This window comes from Tribolium madens, unplaced genomic scaffold (assembly GCF_015345945.1).
Source record: "Tribolium madens isolate multiple individuals breed KSU strain unplaced genomic scaffold, Tmad_KSU_1.1 Scaffold_7;HRSCAF=85;Tcas5.2_LG10, whole genome shotgun sequence".
Classification (NCBI taxonomy): Eukaryota; Metazoa; Arthropoda; class Insecta; order Coleoptera; family Tenebrionidae; genus Tribolium; species Tribolium madens.
This window is the reverse complement of record NW_025401050.1, coordinates 6586116-6612894: the sequence shown is the minus strand read 5'-3', so window position 1 is coordinate 6612894 and position 26779 is coordinate 6586116. Positions and strand designations below refer to the sequence as shown.

At 33.2% G+C, this 26779-nt stretch overlaps 2 protein-coding genes across 24 annotated transcripts in view; one reads left to right on the top strand and one right to left on the bottom strand.

The window, feature by feature from the left end:
• Positions 1-6412, top strand: part of LOC123010289 (CUGBP Elav-like family member 4) — a 372656-nt gene extending 366244 nt beyond the window's left edge. For all 23 annotated transcript variants that reach the window (XM_044407045.1, XM_044407033.1, XM_044407034.1 and 20 more), the window contains one exon: positions 1628-6412. In XM_044407045.1, coding sequence (XP_044262980.1) covers positions 1628-1755 — 128 coding nt within the window. In that variant the 3' untranslated portion in view covers positions 1756-6412. The remainder of the gene's footprint in view (positions 1-1627) is intronic.
• Positions 6413-8282: 1870 nt separating this feature from the next.
• On the bottom strand, positions 8283-26454 carry LOC123010189. Its single transcript, XM_044406887.1, has 14 exons — positions 26111-26454; positions 25601-25734; positions 18634-20364; positions 18325-18493; positions 14106-15134; positions 11237-11315; positions 10639-10705; positions 10473-10586; positions 9576-9666; positions 9352-9522; positions 9172-9301; positions 8975-9119; positions 8818-8923; positions 8283-8766 (listed from the first exon to the last, which is right to left on the bottom strand). Exons 1-14 carry the CDS (start codon positions 26228-26230, stop codon positions 8563-8565), a joined length of 4290 nt encoding a protein of 1429 aa, XP_044262822.1. The 5' UTR covers positions 26231-26454; the 3' UTR covers positions 8283-8562.
• Positions 26455-26779: the final 325 nt, after the last annotated feature.

The following is a 26779-nucleotide window of genomic DNA, read 5'->3' as shown; positions in this document are numbered from 1 at the left end:
ACCAAAGCAATTTTCGAAAGTAAACAAACACTTTATTTACTGTACAAATCAAACATTTTACCTGATGCAAATATTACAAAGACCATTTTAGGTCAAGATCAAACTAACAACACAGTTGTTATCAATCATAATTCTTCAAAAAATTTATTTATTTATAGAGTATATTATATTTTATAGTCAAAGTTCTGATTTTCAGTCTAAGAGTTCCAACTTTACAGTTCTAACTTAAAAGCACGTAATTTTCTTAACTCTCAAACTTTGAATTCGTATTTACAACATTAAAAACCTGACTTTTACAATGCAAAATTTCAATTTTTAAACTCCACTACAATGGGTGATTACGTTAGGCTCAAATTTCCTCTCAGTCTTGTAGTTGAGTCATTTAAAAATCATAATTCCGCCTTGAATACTTGGAATTTTAATTTAAAATCTCAGTTTTTTTACTGAACTCAAAGTTGTGTGTTCTGAACAGAAATTTTTGACATAAGAGTACCTAATTTGTAAAAATGACTAAAAATGATTTGCATTTGCTGATTTGTGTAACTGACGAATTAATTAAATGGCAACTTTCTACTACAATTAGAATCTAGACAATAATTCTCATTCTATTAATTGAAGACGAAGCGTAGTTTTCAAAATCCAATCAAATCAATATTAATTCTTTACTGTATTGTAATATTCAGAAACTAACATGAGTAACAATCACTGAAATGAATATTTGAAATACATTTACTAATTAATTATTACTCATCATATTAATGTGCAGTGGGTAATAATACATCATTTTGTGAGGATAGTTATAATTTCGATAATGAGTAATTTGTTATTTCTAAGGCTCGGATTTCGGATTATATGCAAAATACATTTTTGTATATCAACAAAATTGTAAGTTTTCTATGCATATCTAATGTTTTTTGATTAAAAAAAGCCCATTAAAAAATGCATATTTTGCATATTTTGGTAACTTGGTGCATATTTTTGGAAATATTGCATATTTGTGCATACTTTCTTCAAATCACTAATTTTCTATTAAAAGTTTTAGTTCAAGTTAAAAATTGGACAGTTTAAAAAATGATCTGAATACAAAATATTTTAAATTAAATTAAATAAATAAATATTTTTGTAGAACTCAAAGACAAAAAAATAAAAATTTTATTTTTGATAAAACATCACATTTCTAAAACTTTATAATTCATCAATTAGTTTTTTCAAAAAATGAATACTTTAAGCAAAAAACGTGATGTGATCTGAAAAATACAGATTTTTTGGAAAGGGTCAATTACTAGGTTATTAAAATGGCTTGTCTCACGCCAAACCAATTAATTTATTCTTTCATTTATCGTGTGCAGTTCAAGATGACGAAAATACAAAGTTTAATGTATTCGAGGATAAAAATTTATCCCAACTTTGATTTTTATTGTTAAAAATTTTGCATATCGATGCATATTTGGCATATATTGGAGCATATTTTTTAATATTTTGTGAAAATACGTGCACATATATGCGCATATTTTACGAATTTTTTGTGCATATAATCCGAGCCCTAATTATTTCCATTTGGTAAAAAGAGAAGAAGAAAGAAGAAAATGTAAAGTGAGGCTTTGAGTGACATTGTTGTTTTTTGTAGGGTTTGTGTCTTTCGACAACCCGGCAAGCGCTCAAGCAGCCATCCAAGCTATGAACGGCTTCCAGATCGGCATGAAGCGACTCAAAGTGCAGCTGAAGAGGCCCAAGGACGCCAACAGGCCGTACTAACCTTGGCCCTCAGATCTCTTGGCGCTTGTAGCGCCCTCAGCCACTAGTATACTAGACGACACTTTATATAAGCACATAGAATATTGTAACTTATATATAATATAATAAACTAAAGAGCATGCCTGGTACACACTCCGAGCACACGCTGCAGTCCGGCTGCGCCCCCCGCCCCTCATTTCGAGAAATTCCAAATGGGCTGTGATTAAATAACAAATCAGTGTTTGATTGTACAGGCCGTTTTGTCTTCTCGTTCGTGAAATGTATTACTATTTTGAGACGTCGTCTACTCTTATTTGTTGTACTTATGTGTGTTAATCTGTAAGAAACAGGGCCGGTGGCGACAGCCCCCTGCTCAGTTGCCAAATTTCGGCCAGGCATGACTCCTGTGATGCTATTGCTAGTCACAGCTCGGCTCGGAGTCGCACTTATGGGGGCACACGGTACCATGTCTCCCTTCTGACTACAGGAGCCATGACATATTTATATTTAACAATACTATTATAAAAAGAAAAGAAAATAGTGTAATATTTCTACTAAAGTTAAGTAACATAATCCTTACAAAGTACCAACTATATATTAATCTGTAAATTACTAGGGGGTAGCGATAGGATAGCCAAAAAGGGTGGTCGTGATACCATGAAGGTATAGTCATTATCGATTTTAGAACAATACGTTCACAATTTATGAATTTTATCTAATGTATAAGTTTATATATCAAAATGCAAATTGTGCGTTTTCGCCAAATAGTTGTTGAAGAGTTAGTTGACGCTTTGCGGGACTCCACAGCGGTGGAGTCCCTAGGCAAGCCGGGAGATAAGAGTGGAGAGACACTCGGCTGGGCCACTCTAGTCAAATTATCCAGCCAAAAACGGCTGCGGATTCTAGTTAATATGATTAGAATTAATTTAGCCCTAAGACATATATTTAGTAAAAAAACATATATACTATTTATTGAATTTAATGTATTTAGATATACAAGAATATTTTTTAATTTATTCATTTATTTGTTTCGGCTGAGATAATATCGTGCAATATTAACAGGACGACTGATACACATTATTTTTTCTTCTCTATTTGAAACAAACAGCTTTAAGTTTTGTAAGTTTGTTTTTTTTTAAGTAGTTGTAGTGCATTCCACGCTTGCTAATGACATTCCTTCAGCGCTGGAAGTAAATATACTTAAGTACTAACCACGGGGGGGTGGCAGCTCCCGAATATAACGAGACGCCACACCACCAAATAGACGCACACTCGAACAGAAACGAAAACGTCAAGTCAGCACACCCAAACCCAAAACCACAAAAATTGACCCAAAAACAGGCCGACGCCAAGAAGCTCTATGGAAGGGCTATGCCGCGATTATTTCCTTACGAAACAAATTCGCAAGTATTAAGTATTAAGAGTAAAAATACACTATTTTTATTCTGGAACATCTAAAGAAAAATTGTTTGTATTTCTTGCCAAAATTCATATTCACAAACTTTATAATTTTCTTTTATTTATGCAATATTTTGTTAGTAAAAAACATGTCAGTTGAAAATTAGACTAAATTGTGCTATGAGAAAGGGAAACTCAAGCCTGTGTGGTTGAGCAAGTCGACACAACCAAACCTGAAACAGACCATCAAAAAAATTGACTCAGAAAACAGGCCGACATCAATAAATTCTACGGAAGGGCTATGTCACGATTATTCCCTTTCTAAGTGATACTTAGAAAACTTTGTTCTATTAAGTATTAATAGGAAAAAATACATTATTTTATATTAAAACACCTATTGAAAAAGTGTTGTATTTCTTGTCAAAATTTGTATTCACAAACTATCAATTTTTTTATTTATGCAATTGTACAGTATGATTGGGTAAATCAGCACACCCAAACTTGAAACAGACCATCAAAAAATTGACTCAAAAAAAAAGCCGACGTCAATAATTTCTATGGAAGGGCTATGTCACAATTATTTCCTTACAATACAAAATCGTAAATAGTACTTGAAAAACATTGTTTTATTAAGTACTAAAAATAAGAAATACATTATTTTTATTTTAAAACATACATAGAAAAATTGTTTGTATTTTTTGCCAAAATTTATATTCACAAACTTTATCATTTTTTTTTATTTATGCAAAATTTTGTCAGTGGAAAATTATACTAAATTGTGTAATAAAAAAAGAGACAGTGGGAATATTGCCTGGGAGTGGGTCAATTTTCCCTGGTTTCTTCGCGTGCGTTGGGTCGGAGGCTCGGCATTGTTGGTGCATGCCTTTTTGCTAGTTTTGATTGTTGGTAGCAAAAATCCGTGCAAGTTTTCGAGTCGTGGTGTATTGGGTGGTGACGGATCTGATCTGTCTAGTCTAATTCAAGAATATGGTCTCCCCAATCAGACAAGAGCGGATAATAATCAATCTCTAAACGCAGCGAAGTGATTCTAGGATACAGGGTATGTTTTTGCAATTATTTGTGTAACTGTTTCTCATCGTGAGAGGGCGGTCATCGTGTTTCTATTAGTATATGTATTCATAGTTCCGCGTCAGCAGCGGATGTGTAAATCCGCACCCTCGCTATCAAGCCATTTCATCCCATGCTGTATATATATTGGGGTCCATTCGATTGCACCATTTTATACAAAATGTATGGTCCTTTCCTGTCGCAGGCAAGAACGTACCTGTCGATTCAAGATTCGGACAATCACATCGACTGTTATCGAACTGAACTATCACGAATGGTCAAATTTATGCGGAGAGATGGGTTATGAGAGACATTTTTCAAAGTTGTACGATCCATTCGCCAAATCACCGATTTGTGAATAAAATTTAGAGAAAAAACACGTTGATTGTTTGTTATAGAGTGTAAATAACAATTATTATAAATATGGGATAAAAAATGAGAAAACAAAGTATATTTTTCTACTTTATCGCAATTTATAGTATAAATTGAGTAAGTTAGCCCGCCCGAGCGGGTACATATCTCTTTGCCAAAATTACGTTTTTTCGTTCGATGTTGTGTGTATATAACCGACAAAGGTGGAATTGGTCCAATGGGTCTGACAAAAGTTGATGATAAAAAATGATGTAAATACTAATAATAATAAATCGACATTTCGTGTCCCGTGCTTTATTATTTGTACCTACGTGAATCACAGAACTCGTTTCTAAGACGTATAATTAAGAATTAGAGGGCTGCTTGATAGGATAGCGGCAAACCGACTGTTTTAGATCATATTCGTGCACCGGGCATTGCTTTTCGATGCCCGACTTAAGACCATGTCCCATTTGATTCTGTGATACAAGAAGAATATCTGTGTAAATGTTCCAAGTTAAATTTGACCGTGTCCGTGAACAGCAGCAGGATGTGATTGTCGGGATCTGGTGGTCCATTTTTATATTTTAGATGCTAAAAGATCAACAGGCGCGCTTAATCATGGAATCATTTTTTTCCGTTTTAGTCTAGCCCTCACATCCACTCATCATCATATATTTTAGCTACGAGTAGAGTAGGGAGTAGGTTCTAGTCATAATTTATAACGTGTATGGCATTTATTACAAAATTAAGGTTGAGCATATGGAACCAAGGCGGTACTCATACTCAATTTCGACAATTCGAGTTTGAACTTGCATAGTCTGAGATCTTGCCAATTTCTTGTTTGTTTGTTTGTTTTCACCCAACATTTATGCTGGGACCAAACGGTTGTTTTAGCTTCGCCCAAAATCTCGACATAGTCTAGTCAAGTCTAGTGTTTCGTTATATATATTTTTTGATCATTTGATGATGCAATTATTGTAATATAGCGTTATTTATTGCAACGTTACTTATTTATTTATTTCTAGTCATAGGTCTTATTTAAGCTTTTGAAACGGGGCTTAGTCTTCGCGAGGACGGAGCCCCGGACCTACGCTTGTATACAGTATTATGCGGTCTGCAGGAGAAGGGTGCGAGTACCCGTTTATTATCATATTCGGACGAATCTCCATCAATTATATAAGATAATCCAAGCCATACTCTGTTGCATGTCAGTTTTATTACATTTTACACAAAATTATTATAAAATAAAATTATTACATAATATTATATTATTATATTATATATAGTAGATAATTGAATTAATATTTATAACCTGCTAAACTTGTAATACGATAATGTAAAAACATATGAGTAAATTAGACAATGAATGCGTGAACTTTCTATCCATGTATGAAGTTTATCATATTTATTATTTTTACACTGTCAATTTTGCTGGTCTTTTGTATTTCTTACAGCAGGACGACTATTACTTTTACAATGTAACGTTTTAATATATCATCTGAATTATACATTGTAGTCTGTAATTTTGACATTACAAGAATTACAGTCCAATTATATTATGAAAAATTTCATAAAAAACTATCACAGACATGACCGAGCGGCACTTATAATGCTCAAAATTTTACATAATCTACTGACATCCTTTTCCAGTCATGTCTATTTCTTATTATTATTACGATTATTATTATATTACTAATTCGAAGCCAAATAAATCCAATTCAAGACAAACAGGTTTACAACTTATATAAATATATGACTTTAATTAGTGCGGTAAATTAGTTTACATTGGTTTGGATTTATTTTGGAAAGCTATCCAGTTCATATGAAACTTTATAAAAGAATTATAAATTAATAAAGTTAAATATAATGCATATCTAGACAGAGTTTCATTATTTTCAACCCAAAAACACCCAAATAACCTCAAAGCTTTAATTACAAAAGGTAAGTATCCAAAGAATAGCTTGAAACAACAAAAAATTGAGACAAAAATACCTCACAAGAAAATTAACACAAAATAGTCAAATGAAACCAAAAATTGCCTGCAAGGAGTGCAGGCACCAAAAATGAACAAAAACAGCTTGATGCGGCAAAAATGGCTTGCAGTAACAAAAAAATACCTACATAAAAGCGAAAGTTGCCAACAATAAAAAAATTGAGCAAAAGATAGCGTGATGCAACAAAATTAAGCAGAATTAGCTTGCAATCACAAAAAGTTGAGCAAAAAAGATCTTGATAAAAGCAAAAATTGACTGTGGTTACAAAAAATTGAGCAAAAAATCTGTTTCTGGCGAAAAAAAAAAGCTAAACAATACCTGTTTGAGAAGATTTCCCTTGCAATTCAACGTGGAAATGCTGCTAGCATTCGGGGCACCTTCTCAGAGTCCGCCTTATTAGCCGAAATTTTTGTTTTGTAATTTTTACTTATACATGTCTATTTTATTTATTAAATTATTCATTACTTAAGAGGCCATTTCATAGCTGTGATATGATTACATGTAACTTAAATTTATAAATTATAACATTGAGCAAAAAATAGCCTGCAGTCAAAAAAATTGAACGAAAAACATCTTGATAAAACCAAAAATTAACTAAGGTCACAAAAATATCTTGATTCAGCAAAAAATAGCTTGATGCAGCAAAAAATTATTTAAAGTTACAAAAAAATTGTTAATTGAAAAAAAAAAATATTTAAATCGTAAAATTAAATTTTTCTCAAAAAATTTAAAATTATTAAATTAAACCAAATGACATTTCTTTACTCCCAGAGGTTCAAAAGACTCAGATAAGTACAGAGAACATTTAATTTAGTGTTGTATATTTTTTTCAAATTTAGAACAAAAAATAGCAATGTTCAAAGTGAATATTAAATTTTGAAAACACACAAAACTCAGTTTTTTTAGACGAAAAAGTCAATTTGGTTACTATAATGGCAAATTTTTTTAATTAAAATGAAGTGTTCGTTTTTTGAGATTTTTAACAAAGAAATGTTGTTTGTAACACGTACTTACGTTTTTGCGGACTCATCTACTATTCCAGACTCGGCTTCGCCTCGTGGCGAAAGAGCAACGATTCGTCCGAAAAAACTGTATTTTAGGTACCTGTAACACAAATAACTATTTCGCCACTTTTTAATAGTCTAAAATGAATCCAGGTGGTTATTGAAATACGCATTATCCACTTTTCGTAAAAGTCGACATTTTATGTGAATGACCCTGTACATTAGATAGAGCAAAGAGACTGGTTGGGGCGTAATAACGCAGCAAAATTAGATCATGCTAAATTTAAAAAACATACAAAGTGATTCACGAGGAATAATGAGCTTGACCAAATTCTCGATGCAACCAACATTACAGTTGTTGCAAAATAACTTGCGAAAAATAATGGTGGTTGCATTGAGAATTTGGTCAGGCTCATTACTCCTCGTGAATCACCTTGTATATGGATATATAGGCAACCAATTATACCCTCGTGTCCTCATTATCTATTTAGCGTATTTTAACCACAGCCTCCCAGATTAACAAAAAAAAACTGTCTCCATTTATAGAGACAGAATCTTATTGTCCATCTAGGAGGCCGTGAATTTAACATAAACCGTTTTTTACAACTCAACACATTTCTATTTGTGGTTATAACGTGAACAAGACTCAAGAGAAGCTATCACTAAACATCTGAAAAAAATTAACAACGGAAATGGGGATAAGACAACATATTGAAATTGATTAAACAACTCTAGATAAAAATTAAATCTTTATTGTTTAATATGTACACATCATAACTCGTAACATTCATTAAATTACCCTTATAAATAAAACCTATAGAGTGTAATGATGGGTAGAAAATAGAACAACTTTTATATCAGATAGCGAATCATACACATTCTACACATGTCACAAACCCAAAATGTACAAATCAGAATTAAAAACAGAGCTCATTTTATTGTCCGATAATCAAATACATGACTGTGACAAAATAAAGAAATTGGTGCAAAAAACACACGAAATCTCTTTCTCATCGCGACATTGACAAACTTTTATCTCTTCTGACGTCACCAGCGCCATGTTCACCCAGACGTTGATGTGAGGCGATTTTATCAAAGAATGGATGTAACATTGCCTCCTTCAACGTTATCCTTTGGGAAGGTTCATAATCCAACATTTTGAAAATTAAATCGAAGAGTTGGTTGTGGTCCGGTTCATCGCTTTGTTTGTACCTCTGTCGAAAAACCAACACTTCAAACCAAAATCAAACATGTTTGCGACTTACCGTCAATGGTTTACAATTATCACGAACATAACGACCTGCTGAACTCTTCTCATCCCACTCTAATTTACCACGGTAGAAATATTTAGTTTTAGTCTTACGTGCCATCCTAAATCAATCACAAATTAATTACAATTAAGTGGTAATTAACCGAATTTACCTAACTGGAACCTCTCCAAGAATACGTTGCATCATAGCTAAATGTTCGCGATTATCATGTGTTTGGAAGAGGGTTATACCCAAGTACAATTCGAATAATATACAACCGATAGACCAAACATCGCACGGTTGTGACCACCCTAATTCTACGAAATTAAAAAATTAAGCACAATTACACATAATTAAGGAAAAACTAACCTAAAATAACCTCAGGCGCCCTATAATGGCGTGTTGAGACTATAGTACTATGATGTTCATGATCAAACGTAGCACTCCCAAAGTCTATTAATCTAACATCAGTTCTTTTTACTCTTTTCACGTCTCTCCTCTAAAAAACAATTCTCAGAAATAAAATTACCAAATTTGATTTCTGTTTACCTTTTTACTATTATAAACTAAATCGTAATCCGAATCGACGAATAGAATATTCTCCGGCTTGAGATCAGTGTGCGTTAATTTATTATCATGCAAAAATTTAACAGAATAGCACAGCTGATATCCAATATGTCTCACTTGATCCAAAGGATACGGTTGATAATTGTTGTCTTTCTAAAATTACCACATATTTGATTAAACTCGAAACTATGTTTTATTTATTTTACCAAAAAATCAAACACGCTGAGTCCCAACATTTCAAAAGCTATACACATATGGCCGTGGTAATCAAACCAGTCCAACATCTTCACACACAAGCTGAAAAAAAAACATTTCCGTTATTACCAATACTTGTAAAAACAAACATTTCGGTGAAAAAGTCGTTTGCTTAGGTAAGTTTTCGTCAAATGTGTTGAAAAATGCAGAAAATATGAAGAAATAAAAACTAGACTGGTTTATTTTTAATGGTTTAGAGGTTTTTCATTTCCGTGTACGACACAAGCAAACAAACTTCAACTGAAAAACTAATATCCGGACTAAATTTCAAGTAATTATTAAATTTTTTTAAGTAAGTTTTTGCAGTTCCAGCTTTCATAGAAAATACCCTGACATTTTTCAAAATCTCTATTACTCGTATATTTTCTTGGTTTTATTTATTATAATGACATATTAACAAAAGCTATTGATTAAAATTTAATCTAAATTTCAATAAGAATGTAAGTAGAAGTAAAAATTGAAGTGAAAAAGTAACATTTAGTCAAAAAAAATGTTTTAAAATACAGTTAATTTAACATTACTTTGTAAACACAATGATTTAGCCATTTAACATTAAATTTTTTTTTATTTTAATTTAAAACTGCAGCTCAAGTATTATTCAAGTCTTGTAAAAAAGTATTTTTTTGGTGTCACGGTCACCTATGCTTCTATTTAAAAAATCACATATCTCATCAATTTCTCAAGAACTAAAAAAATAGAAGTTTTATATTTATCTCAACACATTCTACGCTCGATTTTATATTTTAATAAAAGCTTAACAAAGTTTTACAAAAGGTCACAAAATCCATAAAAATTAGTGTAATGATCGACTAAAACCGTATTTTGATAATAAAAAAAAAAACACTTACTGTATACAGTCGGGATCTTTATCGGCTAATTTTTCCAAAACGTTGATTTCTAATTTAGCAGCCTCTCGATACTTTTCTACATTTTTTATAATTTTTAATGCCATAGAGTGGTCCCTAAAAATCACACAATGAATAAATAGATCGTTTAGTAAAATTAGTCACTTACATTTCAAGGTCTTTCACTTTAACCACCTTGCCAAAGGTACCTTCGCCGAGAGTGCCAAGTATTTTATCTGTAATGTAACGACAAGCTTAGAAACAAAAATACTTTCCAAGATCGGCGCTCGACAAAACAAATCCGCATTTCTACAATGACATTCAAAAAGAAAAAAAGATTTGATTCGTTGTGTAGAGCCTCGATCTTGTCACAATTAATATTTCGTCTCTTTTTTTTTTAATTCATAGGCATGCAAATATGACTAAATTGAAATCGTCCAGTATTTTCCTGAACTTTTCATATTAAATACCCCAATTGTCCGATGTTAAAAAGAAACTTACTGTTTACGATGTAAAAAAAAAAACTAGTACAAAAATGACAAAAATGAAACAGTAAGTTTCAGATGGTTTAAATTTAGATAGAGGGAGTACAAACGCTCCCTCTGTTTTTTTTTTTTTTTGGAAACGCTGAAAAGAAAGGTAATCACGAATACTGGATGGGAGTCGATTGGGAAATATAATTTAAGAATCTAGATTGTTTTTTTTTGAGAGAGTAAGACTTATCCACTAAAACTGCCAAGTGTAAACAAAGTGTAGTATTCACGAACATCGGTCTTGAAGAATGTCTCCCGATCGGTATATGAGATGGCCTTCTTCATCGTCTTCCACTGAGGGCGCGCGTGAGCTCTGCATTCATCAACATCGTCATCGTCATCGTGGAACGGACAGCCAAGGGACGGCCAGGTCACCGTTTTCGTCATCATCATCATCACAGTCATGTCATCATCATCATCGTCATCATCATCGAGACATCGTGACAATGTGCCGCCAATACACAACGGACGAGTTGAGTGGCCACCCAATAAGCAGACAGAGGAAAGGGCAAACGGATTGCCAAATCAACAATCATTCTCTTTAACGGGTACAAATTATGCACCAGAACAATATTATGTAACAGATGAAGGTATATGAGGGAAAAGAGGAACATGGTACGTGTTCTACAGGTACACACATATTGTCAAAAATTTAACAATTGTCATAACAAAAATTAGAAACAAGATAGAGTGTGTGTATAAAATAGATTGCCACCGCCATGCCCGAATATACCTTCTTCCTTTAAAAAAGAATTAAAGCCGGGAATTGTGCAATGTTATTTTCGGTGTGAATGGGGAAAAACGGCACAAGCAAAACGATGAGACGTTCACAGGTTGCGCAAATACATCTAACGTGGAGACTTTCCCATGTACATATTATTCTTACACAAAAACAAAAAAACTTTACTACAAAATATGTTTTTAAAGTGTGCCAGAGTTTCATTGCAGTATCTTTTTTGCGAATAAAATTTAAAACACGCATTGCATACGTAATTTTTAATACAACCCGCATTTCATGTGCAGATTATCATATTCGTATTCGTATTTTTTACATTAATTAACGTAATCATCCTATTTTTACCATTAAATAACAATTAAGAATTTTTTTGGTGTTTCAATAAGAGAATTCCCACAAACGATGCAAACAACGTAATAGAGTGGCAATAGAAATACATAACTTGCTTGAAAAAGTTAAAGCTATGTATACAATTAAAATCAAATTAAAATTTAAAAACTCCGCATTAATAAATAATCAAGAACAAATCAAATTCGTTTGACCAAAGAACTAACTTCATAAATTAAAAAAATCAACATGTTGCAGATCAATTGAGATTATCATTAAGTATTCATCTCCCGCTATACACAATAGTAGGACAATGACAGTAATCAAAAATTTAGTAGAAGCCAAGAGGCTTGTACAAAACTTTTATCTTGTATTGTATATTAAAATTTTAAAAATAAATATTTAATTTTGTGAACAAAACAATTTATGCACCCTGCGTGTAAGTTTTAAAAAAAAAGAAAAGCACGAATAAGTCATAAATTTACAGATATGTATAATAAAGTTTTTACTCAAAATTAATATTAAAAAAAATAAATCTGGTTAGTCGTTATAATTTACTGTTTAAATTATTATATTTTTTTAATTATACGTTAATTTACGTTGACTGTAAGTACAGTTGCGGAATTAAAAATCCGGGTAATATTGTCATTTTCATAATGTAAATTCTAAAACAACTTTTACATTAATAACCTCATTTTTTACTCTTGTCATGTTAATGTCATTTTGACTTAAAAAATAGCGTCAGCGACAGAAAAGTTTAATTGTCAAATGTCAGTTATGACAGTAAAAGGTAGTTTACAGTAAACTTTTTGAAGTGACAGAAAAATACTGCCCGAAATTTTAATTCTGTAACTGTACATAATGAAAATTTTAGGAAAATCAACTTTACAATTTTTATTTTGAATTATCGAGCTACTATAGGCGCTATTAACAATTTTAACAGCTTTTTGATGTTAAAAATTATAGCTTGCCAAGTGTAAAATGATGTGAAACGTATTTTTAACAAAATTCTAATCGCCTAATTCCCCTAAGAAACGAAACCATCTATCGACTGCTCAATTTCTCTTTACAGAAAAAAATCTAGTTTTTTTTTATATAATCAAAAATTAAAGAATTTTATCACATCTCCGTCCATCAACAGCATTTCGAAACATTACATTAAACGTATTAATACAGGATGTCCCACGAGTAATATTAAGCCTGATAAAATTTTTGAAACAACCAACATTACATTTCATAGATAACGTGGATACTAAAATATTTCGTTTTAATTAGTTAAACATGATATCGTATTTTTACTTTTGACAAATTTGTATTAGTCAAAATAACTTTACTCCAGTTTTAGGAAGTCCGTCTATTTGGATATCGCGCTGAATAAAAACGTGCAGTCTGAGAAAAGGGTTTTCAAATATTTTTTTTATAAATGACAATCTTGTTGGTCTTTTCGTCAACATTTTAGTAATTCTCACCAAATTCTTCAAGGTTTGACATTTTATAAATTAAAGTTGAAGTGCTGTTTGGTCACTATGTTTAATTTACTAAAACTAAATATTTTAACATCCACGTTATCTTTAAATTGTAATTTTGTTTGCTTCAAAAATTTTTTCAGGCTCATTTTTACTCGTGGGACATCCTGTATGTAATTAAAAAATATTTGCAAATGGTCAAAGTAAAAACAAACCATAGGTACAAAAATCCGTTCGAAATCAAGGAAAATATCATTTTTTATATTTGTCATAGCACATTATTCCTATTTTTTCCTTCAAAAACAGCTAAACCACAATCATCTCTGTACCACCAACTATAAAACGACGATACATTTTTGCTGTATCAAAAAGACACCTCGGCAGATATTTCATCGCTTATTTTACATTCGCCGAACTCACTGAAACCCGACACAAATACCACAAACTTTCCATGGAAAAACCTCCCTCTTTAATTTGCCATCACCAGGTGCATAAATCACCAATAAAGAAGACTTACACTTTACATTAATTAAGCGCCACTCGGTTAGTGTCCATTTCACACACCGTTACTTACAACCGCGTATCTCGACGCCGCCGGATGGTATTTCTTAGCAATGGCGGTAGCAGTCGCCGAGATTGAACTCGTCGGTACCGCAACCGCCCCACCGTTAACACCACCACGATTATACACCTCGTCTAACGCCGAATATTTCATAATCAGACTTTGGATTTCTTTACGTTTGGCTTCTCGTTCCGATAACGGATCGGGAACGGCAGGAGTCGGTGTCGTTTCGTTATCGATAACTTGGGGTTTTGAGACATGAACAGGCACTGGACCATCATCAAAAGAAATTTCCACAGGATGAAGTTTCAAATTTCGATCGTTAACTTCGCTTTTGCCAGTCCTCAGCAAGGGTTTAGAGGCTCGTCGTGGACGCAACTCGGAATGGTTCGAACGGTAACGTACCCTATAGGCCGAGTCTTGGTCCAAATAGGTGTACGGTGGTTCCTGATATTTACGATAATTGTGACGACTTTTATCACTTCGATACGGGGTTTTCTCACGAGTGCTAACATAAGGATATGATTTTTCCGAAAGCAATACATTTGAAGTGGTTGCACTTTTAGCAAGTGAGGGTTCAATCGTCCGTTCTGGGTCTCTTTTCCTTCCATAAATCTTCTCTAAGACACTAGAATACTTATCCTCGAGTCGTGTTCTCGTAGAGCCGAAATTAGGTATAGTTGTACTACTTTTACTAGTTGATAAAGGGTTGAAATTCCTTTTTGGTGTTGTTGTCGATGATGATTCTGATGGTCCTCGCACTTTCGTTGTTAATTTTTGTAAAAGTGTTGAACACGATTCGCTTAATAATTGTGCAACACTCGTCGTCGACGACCGCGAATATCTCGTCCTACGCGAGGAATTTGGCGCCGCCATAGTGACGGTGGTATCGCCACCATTCTTATCCCATCCGGGATCATTGGTATACCTATCGTCCGGACGATGGTATCTATACGACAACCCGGTGGCGTACATTGAGCCCCTTGGGCATATTTCGCGATGACGTGTTATTAGTACAACTATCCGGGATACGACTGAACACTAGACTGCCCCCTGGTGATGCCAAATACTGCCAAACGCTAAAATTAGAAGCACGTTGACGTTGTCGGACGGACATACGAAAAAAATTTCCAACTAATTTACTATAACTGACCTTTAGTATCAAACGAATAATTTTTTTCATAAGACCAACGATCAAATCGTTGTTCTTCATTTTTTCACTCGTTTCTTTATTTAATTCAACCACACACAAAGATTCACGTAACTGAAATAAATTAAGACAATCGAACGCAGATGTATTATTCTGAATCTTATCAATTTATGATTCTATTTTCAAATATGTAAACAGTCTAAAAATATACGTGAAAACATTGCAACATTACGACGACATACCACCACGGTTTCGTTTTACTCGTGCACTAACATTGCTCCACTTTGGTTTATTCTTCGACGCCGACTTTAAGAACAGGAACCAGTGGCGCCGTACATGTTCTATGTTCCAAATTTATTTTTAACGTAACGACAAGTTCATAAGAAAGATGACCCATCATAAAAAAAAGTATGTAACACGTGCTAGAAGATACATAATTTTGTAAATTATTAATAATAAATAATAAGATAATTTTTATTAATTAGAAACGTTCTAAAAATATCTCCAGATACTCTATTAAAAGAAAAAAGTTTCGGTGCTATATAAGGTATTTTTTTTAAACGACCGACCCTGTAGAATTTCTATTTACGACCCGATTTAAAAAAAATAAAAAGTAATTAATACCTATTTATGTATCAAGTAAGCAAAATAGGGTTTTAGGGAAGGAATCATAATTAATGACGAGGCGACGTAGGAGCCGAATCTTTAATAAGAGGAGTCACCACCTAAAACCTTTTGTGTACGTGGTGCATATAATTTTTTTTTTATTAAAGCTTCCAAAACACGAGTTCACACCTCTTATTAATAAAAAAAAAATTCGCCACCAAAGTAACCAATTTAATTTTTTAGTCCGCAAAAACTGTTTTTGGGGACTGAATACGCAAAATAAGCATTTTGTGTACTATTGTATTGAGTCCAGAAAAGACTCATTTTGGGGACTCAAATGAGTCCGCAAATTAACTATTTTTGGGAGCGTATACAAAAAATGATTTTTACAATAGTATAAATTGACAATTTTTTAATTTATCTAAATGTCGTAGTATACAGGATGCGCCAGAACTCGCGCCCCAGAGAAAAATGCCATATAAGGTAAGATACCAGGAACATGGAAAAAATGTTAAAAAAATTTATCTATAAAAATTTCGAAGTTATGAGGGTTTAAAGTTTGCACTTTGACTTTATTTATTTCTGTTGGAAAAATAATTTTCCAATTGTTTTTGCTATAGGCTATTAAAAGAGGAAACAAGGAAGCTGTATCCTAAATTGTAACTCTGTTTAATATTATTAGTGGCATTTATTGGAACAATTTTTGTCCCTTTACGAAATAATTGTAAAAAAACATATACAAGATCATCAGTATCATTAAATAGATATAAAAACATGTCAAATATCTAAAAATAAACGTCAAAATTTTTTGACAGATAGAATTTTTTAAACATTTTTTTCATGTTCCTGGTATCTTACCTTACTTGAAAATTTTCTCTGGGGCGCGAGTTCTGGCGCACCCTGTATTTTGGACCATATTCTAATTTTAAATTGAAACCCTAATTTATTCTTCATAATTGGGAAAATATTAATTTTCGCGATACCGCCTTGAGCAATATGTTTCACTTTTACTAAAATGTTTGTTTAAAAAATGTAATAGTTATAAAAAATATAAAAGTTAATAAAATCTAGTTGCATGGTGTCAAAAATGCCATTATTGTAATATCAAAAAGCAACAAATAAAAGAAAATATTGTCAATTTTTTTTCCAATTTTTAATAAGAAATGACAATAATAATTAAGTACCTATAACAAATCAGAAAAGCATGTAATTTAGTGTGATTAATTTATTTTATCATTATTCATTTAATTTTTTTGTTTAATTTTAGTAAAATTATTGCTAACGTCAATTTTTTATTGACACCATGCAACTACATTTTATTAACTTTTATATATTTTTTTTTTAACTTTTTTAATATATTTTTGAAATTTTGAATTTTTTGAAACAATATATTTTAGTAAAAATAGGACATATTGCGCAGGTCTGTACCAAGAAAACTAATATCTTCCAAAATATAAAAAAAATTGACCCTATTAAAATTAGAAAGTTGACATATACTATAAACTTTAGACACATTTTAAAATTGTCAGCTTATACTAGAAAAAAAAATAATTTACTTTTTTAATAAATTTCTACAAGCCCTGCCATTTATGTAAAAATAAAACACAAAACACAAACTTTTATCAATTAGTTTGGTCTTTTTTTTTAATTTCAAATGAGTATGTTACTAATCAAAAATAAATCAATTTTCCTTCGTTCATAAATTCAATTTGGAGACACATTAAAAATCCTCAAAATACGAGTAAATACCAAACTTAATTTTTCTGTTTTTTTAAGCGTCACAATGGAACGCCAGAACATCTCCGTGTTTTTTTAATACTGAAATAAAACTTGGCACACGTAATACAGCTTAAAAAAAGTTTCCTCATATAAAAATAATCCTCTCCATTATATGCCCAGAAATGACAAATTAAAATAAAATTAAAAATATTTCTTTGTGTCTTGAAATTTCATAAACCCACCGCTACCCACGCCACTGTGTTCCGACTCGCGTGCGTCTAATAATACCCACGCTCCGACGCTGCATTACCACACGTTATCTACAAGAAGACCGTTTCCTATCTTCATCAATCAAAAGTTAGTCTCTTGTTAATGATAAAAACCACACGCAAACCAATGAGCACCTCGATCGATCTATTTTTTTTCGACGGTGGTGCAAACGGTAAAGCTTGAGCGAAAATCCGAGCGGCGGCCAAATGCCACTCACCCGCCATTACTGTCTAAAAAAAATCGCGCAACTCAACTGTCAAACTCACATCGGCCAATCGGCACGTTACGCGTGGCTGCAAACCACGCCCTTGACGCTACCACATGACTTCTATAAGGTTTCCTATTGGGGAATGGCGGTGGCGTTTGAATTAGTTCAAACAATAATAACAATATTGGAATTGGATGTTAACTTGGCTTAACTTAAGTATCTTACCGTATTCGGGCGTACCAACTGTCAATCAATCGTCAATTCAACGCAATACTGACCTGATCTGTCGAATATGAACGGCGGCTGTGCTTGCGTCTAGACAACGACTTGTCGTGACGATGGCGATGGCGTTTCTTAGACGTCGGAGATCGACGATGACTGCGCTTGTAACGACGTTCCGCACTCGAACCTCTCTCGTACTGACGAGATCTGTGTGCCCTTTGGCTACTGCAACCCGAAAAAGGACAATCAACACACCCACCCTGATTCAACCCACCCCCCAAACTCGCAAAAAATAATTAAAACAAACTCATATTTACTAAAAACATATATTTGAAAAACGTATACAAAATTATGCTTAAAACTACTCCAAATATTTCTTTTTAACATCATCTTCAACGCACCAACAAAATTTATTTAACATTGGACCTTCATCAACACATTTCTTCCACTGGGCAAACTTTTTCAACGTTTTTCCTAAATATGTTTTAGACACTTCAACTGTGTATCCATTATTTTGCATATAGTTGATAAACTCATCAACAATCATCGTTCTTTTGTTAACATTCCCATGAATAAGTTTCAAAAAGACCGGAATTAAATCCTCTCGTAATTCTTTAGCAAACTTTCGATTTGGAGTATAGCCAATCAGATCTTTCCTCTTCTTGATAACAATCTGGCCATTACTGATAATCCCCAACGGTCTCAAATGTCTATCAATTGCCTCATCAACATTTGACCCATCTCGTTTGTACCAGATACAACCAATCGACCTCGGCTTAATCTTGTTAGTTTTAGTTTGCATATCTTGATCGAATTCGTCTTTTAACAACTTCAATTTTTGTTTATGTGACTCTGGTGACAACTTTGACGTGGCTTCATCGTCAACTTCATCATCACTGAGATGACCATGAGGCACAAAGAACTCATTATCAACCTCATAATCATCATTTTCAACCTCATTCTCCTTATCCTCATCATCGGACCCATTCAACGACTCTCCTTGCTCTTCTTCCTCCCAATCATCATCCGAATCGACCTCATAATCAAAAATCTTATCTTCACCAAATGGCCTTCGCGACTTCACCACATCACTTTTCTTCCTCCACGTCCCATAATAAGCCGGTCTTCGATTCTCATGAAACTTCAAAAATTTGGCCCTCATCTTCTTCTTTTGCTTATCTTCACAAATACTTTCGCCAAAATCTTCCTCAACTATTATCACATCTTCCTCATAGGGCCAAGTAGCACCACAGGTTCCGGTTTTTTTCCCTTGCTTCAATTCTCCCAAATATAACACATCCGAATCATTCTTTACCAAAATTTCCTCAAGATTATTCTTTTCTTCATCAGACAAAATATGTCGTGTCAATGGTGCCAACCTCATGTCGGATTTCACCTGAAACGGCATAAACAGACTCGTTTTCGGTTCATCAACTTTCGTTTCGGTCTTTTTCGGTACGAAAAAATTGACAAATGCTTGAGCCGCTTTTTGTTTTTGTTCTTCGAGTTTTTGTTTTTCGCGATTTTTCTCTTCGATTTCTTGCTGTTTACGTAGTTTGTCTTGTTCGCGTTCTTTACGTTTCGCTTCTTCACGTTCTAGTTTCTCTTTACGTTTAGCTTCTTTCTCTTCTTTTTCTTTACGTTTCTGTTCTTCTTTCATTTCACGCTCTTTTGCTTTCTCCTCGTTTTTCTTCTTTTTCATTTCTTCTTTTTCTTGTTTCTGTTTCTCTTTCTCTTGTTTTTGTTTTTCTTTTTCTAAACGAAGGCGTTCCCGTTCCTCTTGTTTCTTTTTTTCGCGTTCTTCACGTTCGAGACGTTTTTGTTGACGTTTCATCTCCGATTCGATCTGTTTCGGACTCATTGTCTTCTTGGGAGTTATAAGCAATTTTTCTTCTTTTCGACTTACATCTTTACTAGGAGTAGTGGTTGAACTGTCTTCCAAATTACTTTGCGATTCATCTGTTTTTGGAATATAAGTAGTGCTTTCTTCTAGTTTTTCGGTAGTTTCGTTTAGTTCTTCAAAGGTGACATCATTATTTGAAATTTCCATTGTTTCATGTTCTTCAACTGTTGTTGAAGGAATTTCAGGTTCACAACTGGAAAAAACACACCTCATCAGACTCGGACGTTCCAGTTTTTAATAAATAATTGTAGGTCATCAGCGCCATTCCAGAGACCAAAATATCACAACCTTAAAACAGACACTTACAAACTAACAAGAAAAAAACGCTGTTGACACGTAACAACAATAAATGTGTTATTATTACACAATTCCCATGTACCTACCTGAAAAAGGTATTTCGGTCTTAGGTGGTTATTGACAACCTACGAATTTTTTACCGGCAATATCACCAACGCAAAGACATTAAAAAAACAAGTCAAAATAAAATTTTAATGTAAAGCCGAGTAATTAAGCCGCACAAACGTCAAATCAACGTAAATACAAATCACAAAATCTTGTATTACAAAACAAGTGCAAAAATAATTTCACAACATCGACAACATACTTATGGTACATATTGCATTTGGGAATCCACGTCGCCATCGCTACATACAAAACGGGTGGTTCTCTTGCCGTTTCGATTCTCATACGGGAAAAATCCTGCAGAAGGCCGTCTTGACTATAACCACTAAGATCATAGTGGATTGCGTACGACATTTCTGATGTTGCCATTATCACAAAAACTATCACAGTTTTGACCACAGTTTTTATATCAAAACACTTTCACACATCTTTGGTCAATTTTATTTGGCGTTGATTCTAACAGAGAAAATTTAATATTCAGTCAGAGTCAACCTTGCCCCATACCAACCGAAAAAAAATCAAACTACCGAGAATAGAATTAAATCCTGACCCTTACAAAACCTTATATGGCACGAAAAAGGTAAAAATTTTCGAGTTGACGACCTTCACGTACCGCATTCGGGGCAAGGTTAGACTCTTACTTGTAACTCTATCCATACATAGAACAATAATATTTTTAATGAAAGTTTTATGATAATCAGTTTCAGATAATTTTCGACTTAAAGTTAACGAAATTACCACGAATGCAATAAAAACGAGTGAAACACACGCGCGATACCATCTTGAGACAAACATAAAATAAATTTACATCCTCGATAAACAGCGCGAAACTGACTCAATTATTTTACGCACAGTGGAATTTTTTGATAATTTTGGAAAAATCTATAAAAAATCACAAACCACACATTTCATTTCAATTTTGAATTTTTCTAATTTATAATCACAACAAACACTAAAACGCAATTCAAACATATCCGGAACAAGTTATCGACTACGAGTGGAACATAATACTGACAGAGATCCTCAACAATCACCGGTCGACGTCGTCGACGATGAAATGGTGGAGGAAAACGAACACGAGACGACCCCACCTATGTAACCAAAGACAAAGAGTCTGCACGAGAAAATTAACGAGATTTAAAAGAAAAACATCCTCAAACACGTGAACAGAAACCCACACACGACAAAACGTGACAAAGTTGAGATAAGATTAGACGTGCACATGACATTTAACAAAATTAGAAGAAAAATCATGACCGGCGGAAAACAACCTCTAATAAATTTTGTATTTTATTGTATAAAATTGAATTTTCAAATAATACTTTAGTAGACACTTTTTTTTTTTAATTTATTACTTTTTCAAAATAATCATGCACTTGATAGTCTCTTTCAAAATTAATCTGATTAGTGAAATACTGCTTTTAAATGTTTGTTATTGGATCAGTTTTCGTTTTTAGAACTGTCTCGTAAAATACTGCTTGATTTGGAAATTTCTCCTTACTGGAAATTGGCGCTTTTCTCATTCTTTACACAAAATGTTACCTAGACACAACTTTTTCCAAATTAAATTATGTTAAATTATACACAATGTTCCGTTTTTTCATGAAAGTTAAAACAATTTCCAATCTTATGTGCATAGAATTTTTATATCTCTGTCGATAACACTACTTTATTTCAAAATTTACTCAACTCATCCAGTAAGTCATCACTTTCCAAACTTGTTTCATAAATAATTATTATAACAATCTCGTACAAAATGAGCGTCTCCTTTGTCATCGTGCAACAAACAAAAGTAACAAAGCCATTCTTATTTCCTACATTGCCAACAGATTAAAAAGCAATTTGTCTTGGTGAGTAACCGACGACCAAATTAAGAAAAGCAAAAATAAACCAATCTAAAACTGTCACCCGTAGTGCAAAATTACATAAATTTCACACCGTTGAAATAAACAGTGGACACCGTTCAGATTTACGATTTCACGGCCTGATTGTTCCTTCAACCGTACAAAATACGATTTTTATCAAAACAAACCTAATTATCTCCAAACAACCTAAACAGTTATAGAATAAATATTCATGTGTGCCTCGACCACGTGCTAAATTTCCAACGTGATCATAATACAATAACGTAATATAAGGAGAAAAATCGATAAAATCGCCTCGTGTCTAAATTGCAAGGTCGTCGAGTGCAATGCCACTATTATTATTACATATATTTGTCTTTTTGATACATCGTTGACGCATTCTAGTTTTTTGATCCAAAATTAAAATAATATCAAGGTTCTTGTCTGAGAAAATGTTACAAAATTAAATTATTTCACTGGGAAAGATCGAAAAAATATAAATATCATTTGCGTGGAATTTTAAATGCATTTTTCAGCCGGAAAATATGGTGACGATGTTGCGACAAAAATAATTCGTCGCACTTTTGCCAATTGCTATTTTCGGCTGACCCACTCATTAAAAATTAAACTTATCGCTTGACTAAGTTGGAAAAAATAAACAAATCGGCAAAAATTATATAATAGACGAAACAGAATACGTTACAAAACAATGAAACTGTGTCACAACAAACCAAAAAATAATTTTGAGAAAGCTGCAATATTTTTTTTAGTTAAATTCCTAATTAATTTTTAATTAATACACAACTGATTCGCAGAGACTAAGTTCCGGAAACACCGGAAGTGTAAAAACACTTTAAAATGAACAAACTTGGTAACAATAATAAATAAAAAAATTCAGGATGTACCCAAAATAATGTAAACTTTCATTAAATTAGTTTAAAAAAGTTAAATATATGGCAAAAACAAATAACTCGATTAGAATTTCACAACTTCAGACTCTATTTTAAGAAAGCAAAATTTCTGCTACTTTCTTTAAACAATCTTGACTACTGTTTCAATATAAAATTATTTACTTTGAATGTTTGATGTGTTTTCACTCTTTCGTTGAAATAAATGGAACAGTTGGTGCGTTATTTTTTGTACAACGAAAAACTCAAGAATTTTTTGAATTATTTTAAAAATGAATCAATTCAGAAGAATGTTGCACAAAACCGTGAAACAAAGCGCCGAAAAAACATCTCCATTTCTGCACCAAACAAATTACAAGAAATAACGGACAATAATTTTCTTTCACAATGACTAAACTTTCAGTGGGCGTAAGTGCATCGTCCGTGGGGCGCAACGACCCAAACCGAAAGCAAGGACGTTGCAAGAGACGGCAAAAATATCAAAAAAAAAAAAAACGGTACCCACCTCTCTTGAATGTGGGACGTGTTTTAAATCTCTCAGTGGGCGCGAAAACTCGTGTTCCCAAAAACGGTCAAATGCCAAAACCGTTTCGTTACTGTCACTGTCAATTTCGACCGACTTGACGTTATGACTTTGCGAATTTTTTCCCACTGATAAGTCCGAGACACCCACGGTATTTTTCAAAGATTAATAACCCTTCTACTAACTGTTAACAACTACCGGACGATCGATAAAATCCTTCAGTGGCCGTGAGAAAATCGACTCTTATTGAATCATTAACAAACCATCCAAGTGTAAAATTAAACTTGCCATTCTTTTATCATTAATTTATATTTAGTTATAGTCAGCCTTGAGACGACTTCTTGGATACTTGAAAATTTAATAAACCTTGTTTTTGAAAATGATACATCATTTCGAAAATAAAAGAAAAAATTTCTTTTACTTGCTGGTATTTGCATAAAACAAAACCTTCGCTTGCTTGAAATCACGACAGGCATGTTTCAAGGCGAGGACGGCATTAATCCAATCAAAAAATCACCGCAACAGACCATACGATATGCTATCTGCTTTGTGGTTTCCTTGTGAGCAGTAGAGGATCAACAAATAATCACCTAAAACTACCTAAAAAATTAACTCAAACACCCTGTATTAAAACACAACCAAATAACTGTAAATTATGTAAACCAATGTTTTCTTTTATCTTAGTAATGTAGGCACATCCGGTATAATAAATCTGGCTTTTAAAGCATTTACCATTTTCAGCTATGCAATAATTAAATAAAATAAACAAAAATAACGCTTAGTGTTAAATCTGTTTGTTTACATAACTGTAAGTCGCATATTTGGAATTTAATTACTAAAAATATTGCCTCGTTAATTATGCAAAAATTTTTACCCAACTCCTTGTACAAAATCTATATTAAAAAAATTAAATACTGACATGTTTATTGTTATCATTATGCTAACGATACAAACTCTCCCTTCCCAACATCCTTAAACACGAAACAACCTACTTTCAATTTGGCAATAATTTATTTATAGATTTATTTACAGTCGTAAGTTGAGTAAACCAAAGGATGAATCAACGTACTCGTTTTAATATTGAGATAACCTTTTAAGGGTTTTTTAATAATTGAATATGTTGCAAAACTCTTAACATACGAGAAAAAACAAGGTCGTATCCTATTTTAGGTTGAAATTTGGCAAGAGTGCACACCTAACCCACTTACAAATTTAATTTGACACCATTTATAGGATTTAAATAATTGACGGCCAAAGTGTTACATTTTTTCGAATAAAAACTATGGCAAAATATCTTTTCGTTTTTTAATAATTTATGACTTGAGATGACGAACTCTGACCCACTTATCCCTGGCAAACAAAAGTCAAGTTTGATTGATTCACCCAGACATTTGAGACAACTTTCGCCCCTCAAGGACTCGGACCACCGACCGGAAACTGAAGTAAAACAATGCAAAATATTGTTCCTGTCAGAAATAGAGCGTTTTACGGAAAAAACCTCTTAACCATTAACGCTCTGAAAATTTCAATGGTGAAGACAAGTGAAACAACCTCAACAAATCACTCGAAAAAATAGAACAAATCTGACTAGATCACACCTTGAGTGCATCAACACCCTTGATCTGATATTGCGACACTTCCTGTTACTACATGAAGAAACAAGGACGATTTTCAAGTTCATAACGAGGTGTTATTGCATTTTAACGAGGCGATATGGGAACCTGCCGCCATCTGGCGGACGAGACAACTAACCTGACAGATCTCTTGTGATTGGGGCTGTCGAGACTGTCGACTTTTCTTCGCTTAGGTTCACGATCTCTATCGTGGGAATGCGACCGGGACCTGGATCTGGACCGGGAGTGGTGTCTTCGCCTCGAACGGGGCATCTGAAACAATTTTCCAGTTTAAACTTGCAACAGAAAAATTGCACGAACTTGGTAGGAAGGAGCCCCGAAACGGTTCAAGTCTTCCAACTGGCGGATAAATCGAAACATTTTTGTGTTTTTGTTGCAAAATTAATTTGAAATGATGATGAAACGGAAATATTGAACAACTTGAAAAAATCTTTTGTTTCTGGTGACTTTTTGACAGTTAAGGCGACTTGATGAAAGTGATTGCGCAAAACTTTAGACACTTATTAAAAAATTAATGAAAAGTTCATTAATTTCTTCTAACACGCGGCCGCCATGTTTTTCACCATAACTGGCGCCACATCCTAGCGAGAATTCGACCAAATCAATAAAAATTCGTACTTTTACTTACGATTGGATGCCGTATGTGATTGAATTTGTACCAAATTAAATTCGTAAATTGGGTAACACAATTCCAAGTACGTTGAGCGGAACCTTGAAATAGCTGTGTGGCCAAGGAGAAGCCAAACATCGATCCAACCTATTGGTTGGAGATTGGTGTCGTTGACTTGGCCTTTTTATTTCAAATTCATCAAAGAAAAACTTCACAAAATGGCTCAAACCGGGGCTTGGGACACTCTTGACGATATTCGGAGCTCACATCAAGAGTTGAAGCAGGAAATTTCTTTAAAATCTTAGCAAAACACACACAACTCGGGCTTTCAACATTCGCGATGAAGCAACCGTCAAGGAGGAAGGAAACTGACTTACCGACCGAAAAATGCGACACAAAATTTGTGAATTAGACGGAATTAATTAAAAGAGCATTTGCAATAATTAGAAAATGTGATAATTATTGCAGTGATGCAATTGTGTTAATTAAAATTGTGTTTAATTCGAATATTAAAGAAAAATGTATTTTTGGTATATGTTGGCAGTATTGCATAATGTCAAATTCACGCGGTAACAAAAACGCGGCAAAATGATTTTTTTACTTAATTTTTTTTGAGTTATTTCGTCATTTGAGGTATTATCAATTATCTGAGGTAAAATTCATTATTTGATTACATAATCCTAGCGG